The sequence below is a fragment of the Amphiprion ocellaris genome, chromosome 17 (assembly GCF_022539595.1).
Source record: "Amphiprion ocellaris isolate individual 3 ecotype Okinawa chromosome 17, ASM2253959v1, whole genome shotgun sequence".
NCBI classification, from domain to species: Eukaryota; Metazoa; Chordata; class Actinopteri; family Pomacentridae; genus Amphiprion; species Amphiprion ocellaris.
Window position 1 is genome coordinate 5,886,042 of NC_072782.1, and position 16,103 is coordinate 5,902,144.

General features: G+C 39.3%; 1 protein-coding gene across 5 annotated transcripts in view; it reads right to left on the reverse strand.

The window, feature by feature from the left end:
* The window catches only part of mrrf (mitochondrial ribosome recycling factor), a 55,839-nt gene that overhangs the window by 36,908 nt on the left and 2,828 nt on the right, over window positions 1–16,103 (reverse strand). For all 5 annotated transcript variants that reach the window (XR_002746571.3, XR_008599363.1, XM_023278073.3 and 2 more), the window contains exons 2-4: window positions 13,519–13,695; window positions 13,242–13,394; window positions 6,004–6,122 (exon numbers count right to left, since the gene is read on the reverse strand). Coding sequence is in view for 3 of the 5 variants with exons in the window: in XM_023278073.3 (XP_023133841.2) it covers window positions 6,004–6,122; window positions 13,242–13,394; window positions 13,519–13,693 (447 nt within the window). In the remaining 2 variants the exon portion in view is untranslated. The remainder of the gene's footprint in view (window positions 1–6,003; window positions 6,123–13,241; window positions 13,395–13,518; window positions 13,696–16,103) is intronic.

The window sequence follows — 16,103 nt, forward strand, 5'->3', positions numbered from 1 at the left end:
TAAAGTATGCCTCCTCTGTATGGATAGAAAATTGTTTTATTACCAAATACTATCTATAGCCAAAGACACAAATTCAGCTCGGCTTCTAAGAGGTTATTCAACAAGTTTGATTATGACAAGTTTCAAAAACAACGAATGAAATAATGATAGAAATAATGTCTCTTCTGTATTAGAAAAAAACCTAAATAATAAATAACTAAAAAATACCTCTGCTATATTAGCAATCCAACTTTAACAAAAATAGCTCTCACAGACTTACAAACTCACAAATGAACTAACAAAAAATATCTATATCTTTAGTTTTCTTCTTCATCCTCATCTATATTTTGCTGTAGAGCTGATCTTTCCCAGCAGTTTTTTGTTGCTTAACCGGTCAATTTAGTGGCCCAATGAAAAACAATGAAAACCAGGACATTTTCATCACTTTACAAAAAACAACCAGGACGGCCAGGATAGAACGTAAAAACAGGACATGTCCTGGGAAAACAGGACGTTTGGTCACCCTAAATTATATTTAAGTGCCAACTTTGATCACAATAACAAACGTATGTAAGTTAAAGTCAAAGTCAACTTTATCGTCAATTCTGCCATAAGTACAGGACACAGACAGGATCGAAATGCCGTTTCTGTCAGACCTGGGTGAAAACAAACAAGACACTAAGAAACATATTATGCAGTGCAACGGACAGTGCAAAAGTGCAGTAAATACTTAAATACACATACAGTCATGGAAAAAATAGTTTCCTTCAGTTTCTTGTTCATTTTAATGTCTGGTATCACTAAACTAGTCCAGTCATCAACAGTCCAATCCTTGTGATTCTCAGCAAAGAGTAACCAGGCTTTCCTCTGCCTTTCTTAGATGAAGGGTTTCTTCCTGCCCTGTGTGACTTCAGACCAGCTTCAAGAAGTCGGTTTCCAACTGTCCTTGCTGAACAAATCACATTTCTCCGGTGTTCACTAATTTTTAAGGTCCCTGGAGGTATGAGGATGATTCCTGACACAGGAACGGATGAGTGACGGTCATCTGGTGGGTAGAAAGATGTTTCCTGACCAGCTAGCAGTTTGGTAGAACCATGTTGGGCTTGTTTTTTCTTGGTGTAATGAAAGGCTGTCTTGGAGATCTTCAGTTTTTTCACTACCTGTCTCTCACTCATGTCAGTTTCCAGCAGGGCCAAGATGGCTGCCTTTGTGGCTTCACATAATTCTTTAGTTTTAGGCATTATGTGAAAGCTGACAACTTCTGAGTTGTGCTACAGCTTGAATGTCAGGAAACCACTCTAGGCCTTTGCATGTGCTGCTGATGACATTAAATGGCCTCTTATATACCCTGGGAATACAGTTAAGCTGAAGCATGTCAGATAGGACATAAAGTATGATGGAATCAGCTGCAGTTTTTGTTGTGTTCATTATATTCTTCAGGTAATATACCTTTGGTGGTACCAGGCATTAAAATGAACAAGAAATTGAAGAAAACAAGGGTGATCTAAGAATTTTTTCCATCACTGTATACACATCTGCATTTTAAAGAGGACATTAAAACACTTTTCATATATTGCGGTCAGCTCATTGTCTTATGTCTGAATAAACAAGAGGTCTAAACTCTAAAACCGATATGGTGGAACACAGAAGTCAACCATGTTCTGAGGTTACAAGCATTCAAGGCTGAGCTCCCACTACAAGAGTTTTAAAAATCGCTTTGTATCACGTATATAAGTAGAAACATCACAGGTATTCTTCTCTCTAATCTCAGACATATGCACAATACAAGACTGGAAAATAATGGTGCATCACACAAGATGTCAAGGTGGAAAAATGATTTACATGTGTTAAATTCCTTCATGCTTCAATCATATGTTTAATAATTCTGAATTTCTTTTTTTGGCATTATTGTGCAAGAAGCAGCACTAAGGGAGCAGTGTGGCACCCTGTGTAATGTCATGGGGAAGTAGATGTGGATAAAATGGAGACTGGACTACCACAACTTGCTTTAAGACTAATAACACTTTGCACCGAGGAAAAACAAAAGCAGAAGGATAAATGAGTCTCGATGTAGAAATGCTGCAATCAACACGGGTTGTCCATTCGAAGTGAAGGTGAGATTGTAACTAGCACTTTTAATATCCTTACATCCAGATATCAGACATGTTTGATAATAACCCTGATGAGTCTGTGAACAGTACGGAAGGTTAAAGACTGAATCTGTAAACCCGGTTCAGGTTCAGAACAGATTTACGGGGTTAAATCAGCTGAAACTCCCACAGTGTGAATCTGTTGTAAGGCATCGATACTGTACAGTTTACAGACAAGCACCACGATGAGGACATCAAAACATTGTTTAAAGTGGATTTATCAGAGTAACTGGACCAGTTTCCATCATGAAAGGCAATGAAGACTGGGCAGGAGAAATACATTTCAAACTCTAGCAACCAATGTTCTCTTATATCATCTTCGTTCCTGTTATTTTTAGGTAATGAAACATTCAACTAAGCTGCAGCTCATTTTGGTTAATCAATGCATGCTTCAGTGACGCATACATTAATAAAACTGGTGAAATACCTTTAATCTACTCTGACATTTCTGAACTGCAACGTCTCCTTTCTTCTATTCTGACAGCTTGGCATGTACATTTATGTCTGCTTTCTGTGAATAACTGCTGCCTACTGTGAATGTGGCCTGTCGAAACTATCTTTAGAAATGAAAACATGCAGAAACCTTCCTCCTTCTCAGTTGTTGTTTAAAATATCTTTGTGAAAATCTTTTTCAAAAGGAAGCTAATATTTCCCCAGACACCATCTGTCATCTGTTATAAGGATTGAAGATAATCAGAGGGAGATTAAAAAAAGAAGAGCATTATGTGTTTAGTGAGTGGACACTGGCTGGAGAGGCAGCTGGGCTGTAAAAAGACAACACAGCACAGGATCAGAAAAAGATGCCGCTAAGAGGCTCTAAGAATTACTGGTCGCACAATATGTGATAATATCAGATAATTTATCGAGTGGCTTTTGGGAATTTTATTTAAAAGTTTCTGAGAAGCCTACAGGGCAGTAGGAAGGCAGAAAAAGAAGCACAATTTAAACTCACTGCATTCACATATGTGAAACATAAAGACAGTATCCACCATTAACAACACAATCTGTTAGTCAAGCAAACACTGCATGAGAAGCGGAGAGCTACGGTTAAATGGTGCATATAGACAATGCAGAGGAGGCCAGATCCTTTGAATTACTAAAAACAAAGTCACACTCCTCAAACCAATTCCTCAACCGCATGACAATTCCCTTCGGTGAGCTTTATAAAGTGTGCAAATATGCAATGCAAAGAAAAAGACCATATAATTTCCTCCTTGTTTTTTTTACCCCTCGCTATCGTTACCCCCCCGTTTCTCGACAGCTCCTTCTGGCCTTTTCCACTGAGGGAAAAGAAATGGCAGCAAGATTAAAGGAATTTATTTGTGTGCGTTAAATTAATTCATGAGGTTTCTGTTCCTTTGTTAAAATCATCCGGAAAGCAGGCCTCTAGTCGCTCTCTTTGAGTGTGGGGTGATAGATTCATCCCATACCTATGTTTGATTGTTCTCAGCATCAAATTCATCACCGCTTCCTCTCTCGGACGACCGCTCCGGCGGTTACGAAAAACCGAGCGGAATTTCTCTGGAAAGCCTGCGCAGGTTTCTGGTTAATATGTTGGAGAGGAAGAGAAATTACACTGAAGTTTCACATCAAACGCTTGCGGCCTGGTTCAAAGCAGAACGCCGAGCGGAGAGGAATGTGTGCGTGGTGGGATGAACACGGTGGTGGGATGCTTAAACATGGACATGCACACACACCAAATTGCCTCCGGATCCAAGCTTGCTGGTTGATGTTGTTAGTTCCACTGTGTCTTCCCAGGCTGCTCTTAATGAATGAATGGAAAACAATTGCAGGGCCTCTGCAGCGCCTGGTAATGGATAGGCATCATTATAAGCCTATTAGCTCTGGGTACTGACGACTCACCTCCGTGTGGGACATGGCTAACGCAGGACATGACAGGGCAGCATGTGCATGCATGAGTGTGTGTGTCGGTGTGTGTGTGGTCCGCTGGTAAGCGTTTCTGGAAGAGGAGGGAAAAAAAAGACTCATCGGAGGAACTGTTTAGCCTGGAAAACTGGATTTCTAGATTTGAGGTGTTGATAAATAGTTGGATTTGCATGCTGTTTTGCAATTGTATGCTGTGGTCTCACCTGGAGAGCAAACAGAGTAAACCACAGGCCTCAGGAGGCTTTTAAGGAAATAGAATGTGCAGGAAGAACTGCTTTTTGTTTGACAGAACAAAAGGCTGAATGCCTCTGAAAACACGTCTTTTAATTCCACTATGAAATGTTGATAGGAAAGATTTTCAGAACCTGTCACTGTTTATGGCCTTGCATCTACTTTAATGTGTCAAACTTATTTCAAGTTGTACAAGTTAAACCCCATAAATTTTGGTTTTACCATTCTCCGGTTAAATTCCTGCTTCTCTGTAATCTTTTGCACTTGTATTATTTATTTATACTGATTTTTGTGAAGGAAAGAGAGATATAGGCAACATATGCCAAGAGAAAAGGATGTGGAATTGCAACACAGGTCCCCATGTGGTGCTGAATCAGGCACAAAAACTTCAACTAATTGTTCTTTTTACTGTCGATTAATCTGCTTGATTAGCTGTTCGGTCTATAAAATGTCAGAAAATGGTGAAAAATGCTGTCTTGTTTTGCCCACAACCCAAAGATAGTCAGCTTACTGTCACAGAGAAAAGAAAATATTCAGATTTATGAAGCTGGAATGTGAGAAATTTGACCATTTTATCTTTAAGAATTACTCACTTTGATGATTCAATTATCAGAAAAGTTCATTGCAGCCCTACAGGGGATGTTGTGGGATGCACTGTAACCATTCAGCCACTGAGGCTACTATTTGAATTTCAAATTATTATTGTAAATTAGTAGGTTTCTAAGTGACATACTGTATATGCCAGCATCACTTATAATACACTATTTATTATTTCTACTCCTTTGAAGCAGGTTTCCAGATTTCCTTCTTGTTTTCTCTCTACAGTATATTTCCTTATCTTAGATTTCTATTTTAAACTCATGCATGTGTGAAACGATCATAAGTATCTTTAACGCTATCACTGTTCTATGCATCTAAACACATTACACCAGATGTAGTTAAATAATTTCACAGATTTGCACATTGTCCTTTGAGTATTCATACAAGTATTTAATTATACAAGGTGCAGTATAACAAGGACTGTGCAAAATCTTGATAGAAAGTTGATCGGAAATGAGGATAAAATCATGTAAACAATGCGCCGTGCATTTCAGCTCAACAATTAATGAGATCAAGGTGAACTTTACAGACAGCTGAGAGATCAGTTGTATCAGTCATTACCGTCTCTGGATATTTGGTTACATAATGTCGTGTTAAATGCAAAAAAAAAGCACATTTAGATTTTACAGACCACCAGAAAGTCTGACCACAAAAAATGTGAGTTGCCCCTGCGGACAAAATCCACGAAGGAAACGAGGGAGAGAAAAGAAGTGAAAAAAGAAAAATAATCCATTCCTTCCTAACCTGCGGGTAAAATGAGGTCATTTCCTCTTCTGTGACAACTCACACGCAGACACACACACACACACACACACACACACACAGGCAGAGTTTTGTTGCTATCTTTCACCCCAGAACAAAGGGCTGCCTGAGTGATCAATCAATTAGCATCTGAGACACAGGACAGAGAGGCAGGTCAGGTTTCATTTACACAGAGTGATGTGGGGATTCGAGTTCTGCTCTGGCTCACTTTTCCTCCAGCGAGGACCATCTATCTGTCCGACTGTGCTTTGGATTATTTTTACAAAGCTTAGTTACTGCGTGCTTGTCCATATGAGACAAACAGATACCGGTAGGAAGAAACGGTACTCGGTTGTGTGAGTGCGTTCTCTTGTGTCTGGCTGGTTGTGTGTGTATATGTATGCGATCGTCTTACTTCAGGGAAGCTGCTCATGTTGACCATAATGAGCTGAGGTGACTTCATGGAGATCTGACCCAGCTGGTTGAGAGGAAACTTCCCGTCTTGAGTCGTCACCACGATGTGATCCAGAGCTCCTAAACAAATACAGATCAGAGGAGGTGTTAATTTATGTATTAGCCTAAACAGACGATATGTGGGGGCAGGAAAAAAAATACTGATATGTCATTATCACTTCCTCTTGTGATACATTTTCGATACACTTACAACTAACTTGCACTTAAGAAGAAGACAGTCACAGGGCTAATGATTTGATTTGACTTTTTTTAATTGAATAATACTCAGAATAGAAACACACACTGACACCACAATGCAGTGAAAGTTCTGCTTTTGACATTTTAGGGATATTTTTTCTTCTTCAGTTACACAGATATCTTGTAGATTATTGTCTAGCAACGTACTGAGTGTGACAGAAATCGCTGTATCGTGATGCCATCATTTTCATGGCAAAATTGATATGTCAAAGTGATGGTAAACTCCAGCAGCAACAGTTTTACAGGCTGCATTTTATGGATATCTGACTTAATTTTTCCCATTTCTGCCTTGATAAAGTTTAATCACTTATCTTTTGTCTTTTTCTTACTGCTATTTTACACTTTAAAGTCTACTATAAAAATAACTTTTTCCAGACATATTTATCATAAACGCTTCAGAAACATTAATTGATATCATATTCTCTTCAGTCTCTCCAGGAATTCGCAACAATTACCACAAATTCAACCAATCTCCGTGAATTCTGTGCAACCTTGCAATTTTGTCATATCAGCGCAACTTTTCTGCAATTTTGGCCTCCCACGAGTTCCACCAATCATAGCAGTCACCAGCGCACACGTAATGCACGTACATCACCGAGTTCACTTCCTTGTTTATGGTTTGAAGATGCAGACATGTCCCATTCTAATGTCTCTAATTTACCAACAAAAATTACTGCTAAAGACCGTGAAAAACAATTCCCTGATGTTCTTCACCAAAGCGGAGGTAAAGTGTTTTACACCCTGTGCAATATTGTAGTGGAACACAAACAAAAATCATTGATTGACAAACATTTTTCTACCTCGAAACATATTAGGAGAATGGCTGAAACTAGCGGACCACAGACCAGACAAATCACTGTGACAGAAGCTGTTCCATCCAGATCTGTTGCTGAAAGAATGAAGGGAAGTCAGATTAATTAATTGACGTGACAAGCTGTGAGCGTGTGAGCGTGTGTGTGTGTGTGTGTGTGTGTGTGTGTGTGTGTGTGTGTGTGTGTGTGTGTGTGTGTGTGTGTGTGTGTGTGTGTGTGTGAACACGTATGTGCCAGGATGTGAAATTAACTTTTTAAGCCAGTGACAGATTTGTCCAAATATGATTCATTCAATAGTGAAAGATCATTTTGTCCCTTAAATCTACCAACCACTTCATGTTAAACCAGTATCTGGCTGCTGCTAATTTCCCACCATGGTGTGTCAGTTTGTGGAAATGGGTTGGAGCGCGTTAAAGAATTAGTTTAGGAATACATATTGTCAATTAAAATGTTGAAACATGTTCTAAAAGCTGAAAAAAATGCAACTTTTTAGCAATTATCACTGTCTCCCGCAATTTCATTGCAACAAATACACTGAAAACATCGCAATTTTTTGGAAAAGTTGTTGCAAATTCAGGCATTTTAGGCCGCAACAATCTCAAAAAAAGCCCACGAAATCGGTATGAAATCGGACTGTCTCTTACAATGAGCATCACTACAGACATATATAGTAGCTTTTCTGGTTTGATAAAACAGTTTCCAAGCAGATATTGAATGAATGAAAACATAAAGTAAATCATTTAGTCACTCAGGCAGATCAACAAATAGAAGAATGTGCAGCAGAAGTCACAAACTGCAGGAGTGGGTTAAAAAAAAAAAATCTAGATTAGACTGTTGTCTGACTGTTAAAGGTTTCCATGATCCATCGTCTCGACAGCGAGAGCAACAACGCTGTTTGCCAACACAAGCCGACAAACGTCCCACCCTCCTCCTCCTCTTCTCTCCTCCTGTCCCTTCTTTGTGCTCCATCCATCCACCCCTCTCTCCTCCATCTGGCTAACCTCAGACGCTGCTGTTTCCTTCTTCTCCACCTCTGCCTTACATCACTCCCTCCCTGCTCGCCCACTGGGGGCTGTGTGTGGAAAAGTGAGGTGAAGGGGAGGTGAGCCAGTGGTGTAATTTTCTCTAGAAGATTCATTTATCAAGGACAAAAAAAGACGTATCAATCAGAGCTTAAAACAAAAATAAAAACCCACCACTGGCACTGACAAACCGTCCACCTGCCTGCCAATTACATCGTCTCCCTGTTTGACTTTCAACATCCATTTGTCCCGCTGTTTTCCTCACAGTGTCTTTGTATATATGTAGGCCATCATACTCAGATCTGTCTGTCTTTGTTACCTGTGCTTCTACAATAAGCTCCAACACATCTGCAAGTACTTTAGGAGGGCAGACATCATTTCTTTATATATAAAGATGGACGATGAGGTGTGGGGCTAAGAGCTGAGCAGAAGAGAACGTATTTGGCAAATATCAGAAATTCGGCCAAACAGTTTTTGATCTAAACTTAACAAATGATGCAATATAATAACAGAATCTGACATGTAGCCACTGTCATAACATTAAAAAGGCCCTTTTCGTTGCTCATTTATTGCATGTCAGTTTCCCTTTCTCATGACCTTTGTTACCTGTCACCTCTCTCTGGCTCACTTTGGAATAAGAACAAAACACTCCAGAAAGGCGGGCCTTCAAAATGCCTACATTAGTCAGAAAAGTGTCATTAAGACAGCACAGTTCATCTGTGGAGCAGCCATTTACACCACCCGGGTCACAAAGACAGCACACATCACTAAGGACCACACCCATCCAAAGCACACACTCTTCACACTCCTGCAGTCTGTCTGGCAGACGCTACATTAGTGTGAAAGCAACGACCACCAGCCTAAAAAACAGCTTCTATCCACAGGCCATCAGGCTACTAAATCACTGACTCACTTGCAGTAACCAGAAATAGCAAAATTTTGCACACATCCCTTGACTGTTTACATATGACAGTACTGCAATATTGCCAACATTTGCACACAGAATTTATTTGTAACTATTTATCTTATTTTATTTTTATTATTTCTTATTTAATTTTATTTTAGCTCATTTTTTTGTTTCAGTTGTGTGAAGGGAGTTCGCAAAATAAGAATTTCATCACTGAGAGTAACCACTGTGTTTCTACTGTGTGTATGACAATAAAGTTCTTGAATGTTTTATCAGGTGATTTCTGTGCAGCTGAATGACAGCGTCCTCGCCAGCCTGCATTAACTGGACCAAATGATGGCAAATTAAACAAATAAGGTTAAAAATCAATTTTTTTTGCCTTGTTATCATGTCAATATGGTTTTTTTTTTGTTTAATATGCACATGATGTGAGATATAGGAAGTCAAGACACAGCTGAGCATTTTTACCTTAAAAAAGCACAGTACCAACAACAGTCTCAAAAACAGACCTCCAGGGTCTCATAAGTAACAAAGGCACTCGTTGAAATGCATATAGTGTTATTGGAGGACATATGACTTTTTCAAATTTTTCCAAATTTTTTATTTTCAAGTTGAAATTCAAGGTCAGTGAAGTTACCATATATGTTCCTTGCCCGTTAGTGGTAAAAAAATATTTCAAGAAATGTACGCATCATCACTTAGCACAACTTCTCAACTGTAATATGTATGAGTTTTGTTAAATAACCATGGTTAGTTTTGACGGCAAATATGGAAGAGGACCCAGCCGCAAATCTGTCTTCTTCCAACTTCGGAGAAAAGAGAAAGTTTGATCCGTTCCAGGCCTCTGCTGATTGGTCAAATGCCACGATGTAATGTCCTGTAATGTAGAGTGATCTTCGCTGATTGGCTGGGTCACAACCACATGCTTCTCCACCTCCTTGAGAGGTGGGAGCAATGCCATATTTAATGTGTGCAGAAGTTACCAAATACAATCACCTGCCCGATAACGGGTTAAGGAACTAATCTTGATACTCGTGGGGTGAGGCTTTCGGTATCATCATTCTTCTTCTTAATTGGTTTGTGGTAAGTATGGCTGAATTACTCCAATATTAGAGTTTGCTATTGTGAAGCATAGAGAAGTTTTAGTGCTCGAGCAGTTGTAGGCGAGGCGGTGTGCTCGAGCTGCAGCGAACGGTGACGGGTGAATGAATAGAGAGACAGAGACTTCATAGATCTGCACATTCTAGAGGGAGATTTTCTGTAGAGGCACATCTAAGCCGTTTTTACATAAGAAGGGATTATTATCACTGAAAAAAGTCTAAATCTGCAACTTAATTACAGACAACAATTTTAGGGGTTCAATCAACATCTGAAAAGAGACTTTAACATTAGAGAAAATTTCCATACGAAAGAATTTCCCTTCAAGATTAATAACCTTTATCTTATCTTATCTTAGAGCCAGGCAGACTAATTGTTTTCCAGCTTTCACGCTAGGCTAAGGTAACTGTCTGCAGCTACAAGAATGTGAATAATCCTAAAATGCTAAACTGTACTTTTAACAATGTTTTCACAGAAGTGGAAGCCGATTATCCATCTGTGCTTATCACAACACGCTGGACAAAAGCAATGATCCCCCTTCTCTCTCTCTCTGCATCTACAGTATCTATGACTTTCTGCACACAACAAACACATGCACACATACAGTATGCATTCATGGCAACACACTGCAGCGCATACAGCCATGTCCACACACTCATAAGTTTAATGAGAGCCAGATGAGAGGTTCATGGAACAAACACACACATTCGGACAACTGACGTCATCCCATTCCACCATCTCATCTCTGCTGTCAGCTCTAAGTCCTGCTGCCTCCCTGGATTACTGTGCAGCTGGACAGAAGAGAGGGGGATGGACGGACCGGAGGAGAGCAGCGCAGGACAGACGGACTGAAGGAGAAGACAGGAAGGATGACAGAATGGAGGGATGGAAGCACCAATGATGAAAGAGGTGGAGGACCTGGAGCAAGGAGCTATGGAGATGAATGAACAAATCTTTCCCTGACGAGAAATGTTAATTCAGAAGTATGAGACAGAGGCTGAAAAATGTCACATTAGCAGAGGCCAAAATCTGAAGCTGAGGAAGAGTAGAGCAAGTGATGGAGGGAGGGGCCGACTGTAGAAAATGACTCAGAGCAAAAGAAATGTTGAGTTATGAATGGAGAAAGGAAAAACAAGGTTGGGAATCTACATGAAAAGATGTGACACATAAGGGTCATACATAAAAATCAAGGGTGAATTTGTGCTTCTGCTGTTTGCATTTTGTGAAAAAGTAAAAATTCACGACAATTTCAGCTTGAAGTGTGATTCAGGTGGCCGCCTCCTCCCTCAGGAGCTTCCATTATACACCCCACCTCACTCCCTGAGCCCTGCTCCCATTAGTTAGAACCCAGAGACAAAGGGTCACGGCCTGGATGTAGTTGGGGAAACAGAGGCCAAACCAGGGTCATGGTAATGTCACACGGGGATCTCCTCATGCTAAACCCTCGGGCGCTTTGTCAGGTAGATGAAAACACAGAAAAGGCTTTTATCCCAAAGGAAAATGGGTATGTAAAGGACTCGCGAATGCAAAATTTCACTGAGTCGATGCACAATTCAAGTCCAGTTACTCTTATCTTTATCAGCACATTCAACTCAAAATAAAATAATAGATGCTATATTAAAGTCTTATCTATAGCTTCACAGGTTTACAAAACTTTAAAAAGAACTGTGTGAGAGACACAATACAAAGCAACAAGGCAATGATGTCCCAAGTTTTGGATCCACAGACATCACCGGACGTTTTCTATCTTCTCCAGTGATGATCTCCTAGAGCTTCACTGCAGCTACCTTCAGCTTTTTTTTGTTGTAGCCTCTGGCTTCAGTGTAATGCAGCTCAATCTAAATGAGATGAAGTTATTTATTAGGATAGGGTTAAGGATATTCCGACTCTTCATCCTGAAAAGCTATCTGATTTCTTTGACTGTATGTTTCGGATATTTTCTCTGTGATAAGATGGGTCAATATATAATTGCAGGACTTTTTGTATCATAGTTGACATTTTTGCTGTTTTCAGGTCTAAAATCAACATGGCCGCCTAGAACCAAACACCACATGGCATTTTTAGAAAAAGATTCTTCTAAATATTATATATACAACTGAGTAAAATTGAAATTGAAAGTTATTTATAAAGATTTTGTAGTAAACCTGTTGACATCCCATAAATCCACACTTGACTCACACACTACTTTATATTAAATAACTCACAAAGCCTTGGAGTCTGGCCAGTCTTTTCTTCAACAGGAAATGACATCATGTGGAGGAGGTCATGTGATCTGGAATTAACTCACTTCCTTGAGAGGTGTTTTTGTAATGAGTAACTTAGTTGAAAGCGATTCCTGGGACACAGATACAGTTAGTTATTTTCCATATAAAATCTGATATATTGCCAAAAAAATATATCTGTCATGATTATCTCAACTTAATAAAAGGAACACAATCAAAACAGTTTTTGAATAAGCTCATTTTATTATTGTTTAGCTAATTAGAAGGTGGTTGTTAATAAATCGGGACGGTTATTTAGTTGACATTTTAGTGATATCCAGTCATTTTTTATTAATAAGTGATTGTTTCCATAATAAATAATTATGGAATTTGTAAAGACATGATCATAATGAACATAAAAAAACATTAATTTATTTACTTTTAATAAAAATGTATGCAAGATATATCCCATGAACTTGAAAGTCTCTCAATTATATATTGACCCAGATATTTTGAATGCCTACTTTTCATGTCTTTCTGAAAGCTCTTTTTTGTTATCTTTTTCCCTTGTGTGGTCACCTTTTTAGTCCTAATATTGACAAATACTGGTCTAAAAGCAACTCACACCCTTGTAATTTGGACACAAGATGCAATAACGACTATCTCACACACTGCCTATTCAAATAGCATTTCATTGCAATATCCAATGTTTATGTCAGATAAAACGACCTGAACCTCTGGTTTGCTTCACACTTGCGAGTCCGTACATTCATGCACGTTTTGCTGCGTTCTCTGTTGAAATGGTAACATGTGAGAGTCAACAGAGCGCGATGCAAGGAGAAACAGGCAGATGGAAAATAGTTAGAGGGAGTCCAAGAAAGAGAGAAAGATAAGCCGATTACCTGGCGAGGTTCGGATGCTGAGGTTGCGTGTAAAGTCATCTTTGAGCGCGCTGAGAACTGCGGTCATGTCTTCCTTCACTTCATCCAGACTGATGATGTCTTGCACCAGAGCTGAATTGATATTCACCTTAGCTGACTGGCCCTTTGCCTTGGCTTGGAAAGAAGGAAAGCATTGAGACTCATATCTAAGACAAATAACATATAATCAACAAACTCATGTTGGCTCTGATGGAACCATAGAGGCTGTCCACATGTGAGCTCCAGTGTCCTCGCTGACCTTTTGCCTTCTTGGTGGCATAGAGCCTGACGCATGCAGCAGGGTGGTGGGTGACGCTGGGGCACAGAGGCGGTCTAACGCTGACCCTGGAGGCGACCATGACAGGAGACCGGACATGTCGTACCAGCGACTGACACAGGAAAGGTCGCAGCAGGCTCAGATGATTCAAAGCCATAACTGTCAAAAACAAGAACAGAAAGGGAAAAGTCCAGAGTGTAATTTAAAAATGTTCCAAGTACATAACTATAATGCAGCAGAGTTTGGAAGGAAAATGTCCGATTACATTTCATAGTCACAAATCATTCAGAGACCAATCGCTGGTAATATTTGTCAAAATGAGGTAATAGCTCTCATCAGCCAGCAGGAGGTAGGACGACATCTTCTTCTAATTCATTACAGCAACATCATCTCTTTTCTACTTTCCAACTATCTGATGATAAATGGTGACAAATATATACAGCAAAATGAAAAAAAATACAAACCAACCTTTCATACGCTATACTTTCTTTGCACTGTCAGCTGAATGTGAAGCACATTCACATACATACAGCAACCGAAGAAATTTAACTTAGAAAAGATTGAGTTCTTGTTTTTGTGCATCAGTCATACTTGAAAGTATTTGCCTTTTTAATTGCTTTAAAACACTTGATAAACATTTCACATACAAGCAGATGTGGCTGTACATTACATCTAAGTCAATTTCGAGCATCAAATTCTGCATTTCCTGCATTCAGGTAAATTTTTATGGATCAGTTTGCTCCTTTTCTGCATCAACATAATGTGGAAACATCTTTGTCTAAAGGAAAACAAAAAAAAAAAAAAATCAGGCACCTGGTGGCAATTCTAAATATACTGCAATATACGTTAATTTAATAATGTTTTCAACAGTAGACTCAGATTCATAATTTTTATTTTGCAAGTAAAAATGCATCCATATTGGAGCAGGCAATATGGACATAAATCTCCTTCATTGTAAATGATTTCTATTAGAGTTATCAAAGTACAGGCTATCACTGGTAATAAATCATGTAAGAAAATCTGCTGACAAATTTATAGTTCCGTCACAATGTCATCAAGACACTGATTGATCACTTCAATCAGCTTATTAAAAGTCTTTTTGCTCAGTTTAAGAGTGATCTTGAGTTCCATTTCTGTGTGAATTTTCGGAGCGTGGTGACCTTTTTCGATTACACTTGGATCTTGGAGTGAAAATAACATTTATTTTTTATCAGCAATTCATCTGCTGACTATTTTCCTGATCCTTCAAGTACTTTTTTCTTTGATATAATGAAAAAAAAAATGCCCACTTAACCCTCAGGAAGCCGGAGGTTACCTAAAAGTATTGGGTTTAACATCACGTAAGGCAAATAAAAGCAGCAAATCATCTTAACTGAAAAGATGTTTGACATATTTGCCTGAAAAATGGCTAATTAATAAATGAAAACAGTAGCCGGTTATGTTTCTGTTAATCCACTAATCCAGCATCTGTTTAAGACAGTGCCTTTAGCTAGAATTTCTCTGACTAAACAAAGTGCAGAAAGGGGAAAGCGTAGCTGTGAATCCAGTCAGTGTTGTTGGGGAGCTTTCTGCCATCAGGCAACAAGTTGTTACACAATCTATAGGATACAACTAACTCAGGCACAGTTGTTTGGGAATTCCTGAAGGGGAACGTCCCATTCAAAAACACACGGTGAGACCAGCCTCCGCCTTTCTGTTGACGAGTCACACCCTCCTCGCAGACTGGTTCTTGACCCTCAGTGTACACACAAGAGCAGACAAACAGATATTCAAGCCTGCAGACACAAACACACACCAAAGCCCGTCTTTCACAGTCAGTGGCTGTGAACAGTCTGCGGTGGAGTGAAGCCCGGCTGACACCCTCCAGTGTTTGCTGTGGATTTACAACTGATACCTGTGAGGAGAAACAGTTATGGGTTCTCCTTAAAAACTTCTTACCTTTTTCGCAACAAAATTCAAAATCAAATACGGCCAAATAGTACAGAAAAAGCTGTTTCTTACCTCAAACAAGAGACTTGGATTAAACTACATTAATGGAATGAGTTCTGACACTTTATAAGGCTCCAGCAAGGTGACAGCAGATACGCTCATCACGTAGAGTTTCAAAGTAAAGTTAAGAACTCAAGACTGAAGGTAAAGCTGGAAATTAAAAACAACACTGTGAGTGTTTTAAACTGACAAAAGCTTCCAAGATGTTTCAGAAACCTGGACGGTATTTCTAGTCAGAATTCTATTCCAGTAAACACTTTTCAACGATCAGCCAAACTCTCCAAAAGAAACTTCCATTTCTTTCTTTTTAAGTTATTTTGGCCATTTTTGGCTTTATTTGACAGGTTAGTCAAGAGGTAGACAGGAAAATAGGGAGCAGAATGGGGGGAAGATCTGCAGCAAAGGCCGTGAGCTGGAATCAAACCCAGGCCACTGTGTCGGGGATTATAGCCCCTGTTTTTGGGTCACCTGTTCAACCTGTTGAGCCATCTGGGTGTCAAAAACTTGCATTTCTAAAAAATGTTTCATTAATCAAGAGGACTTTCACTACATTCTGTCATTTTAGTTTTTACTATCTA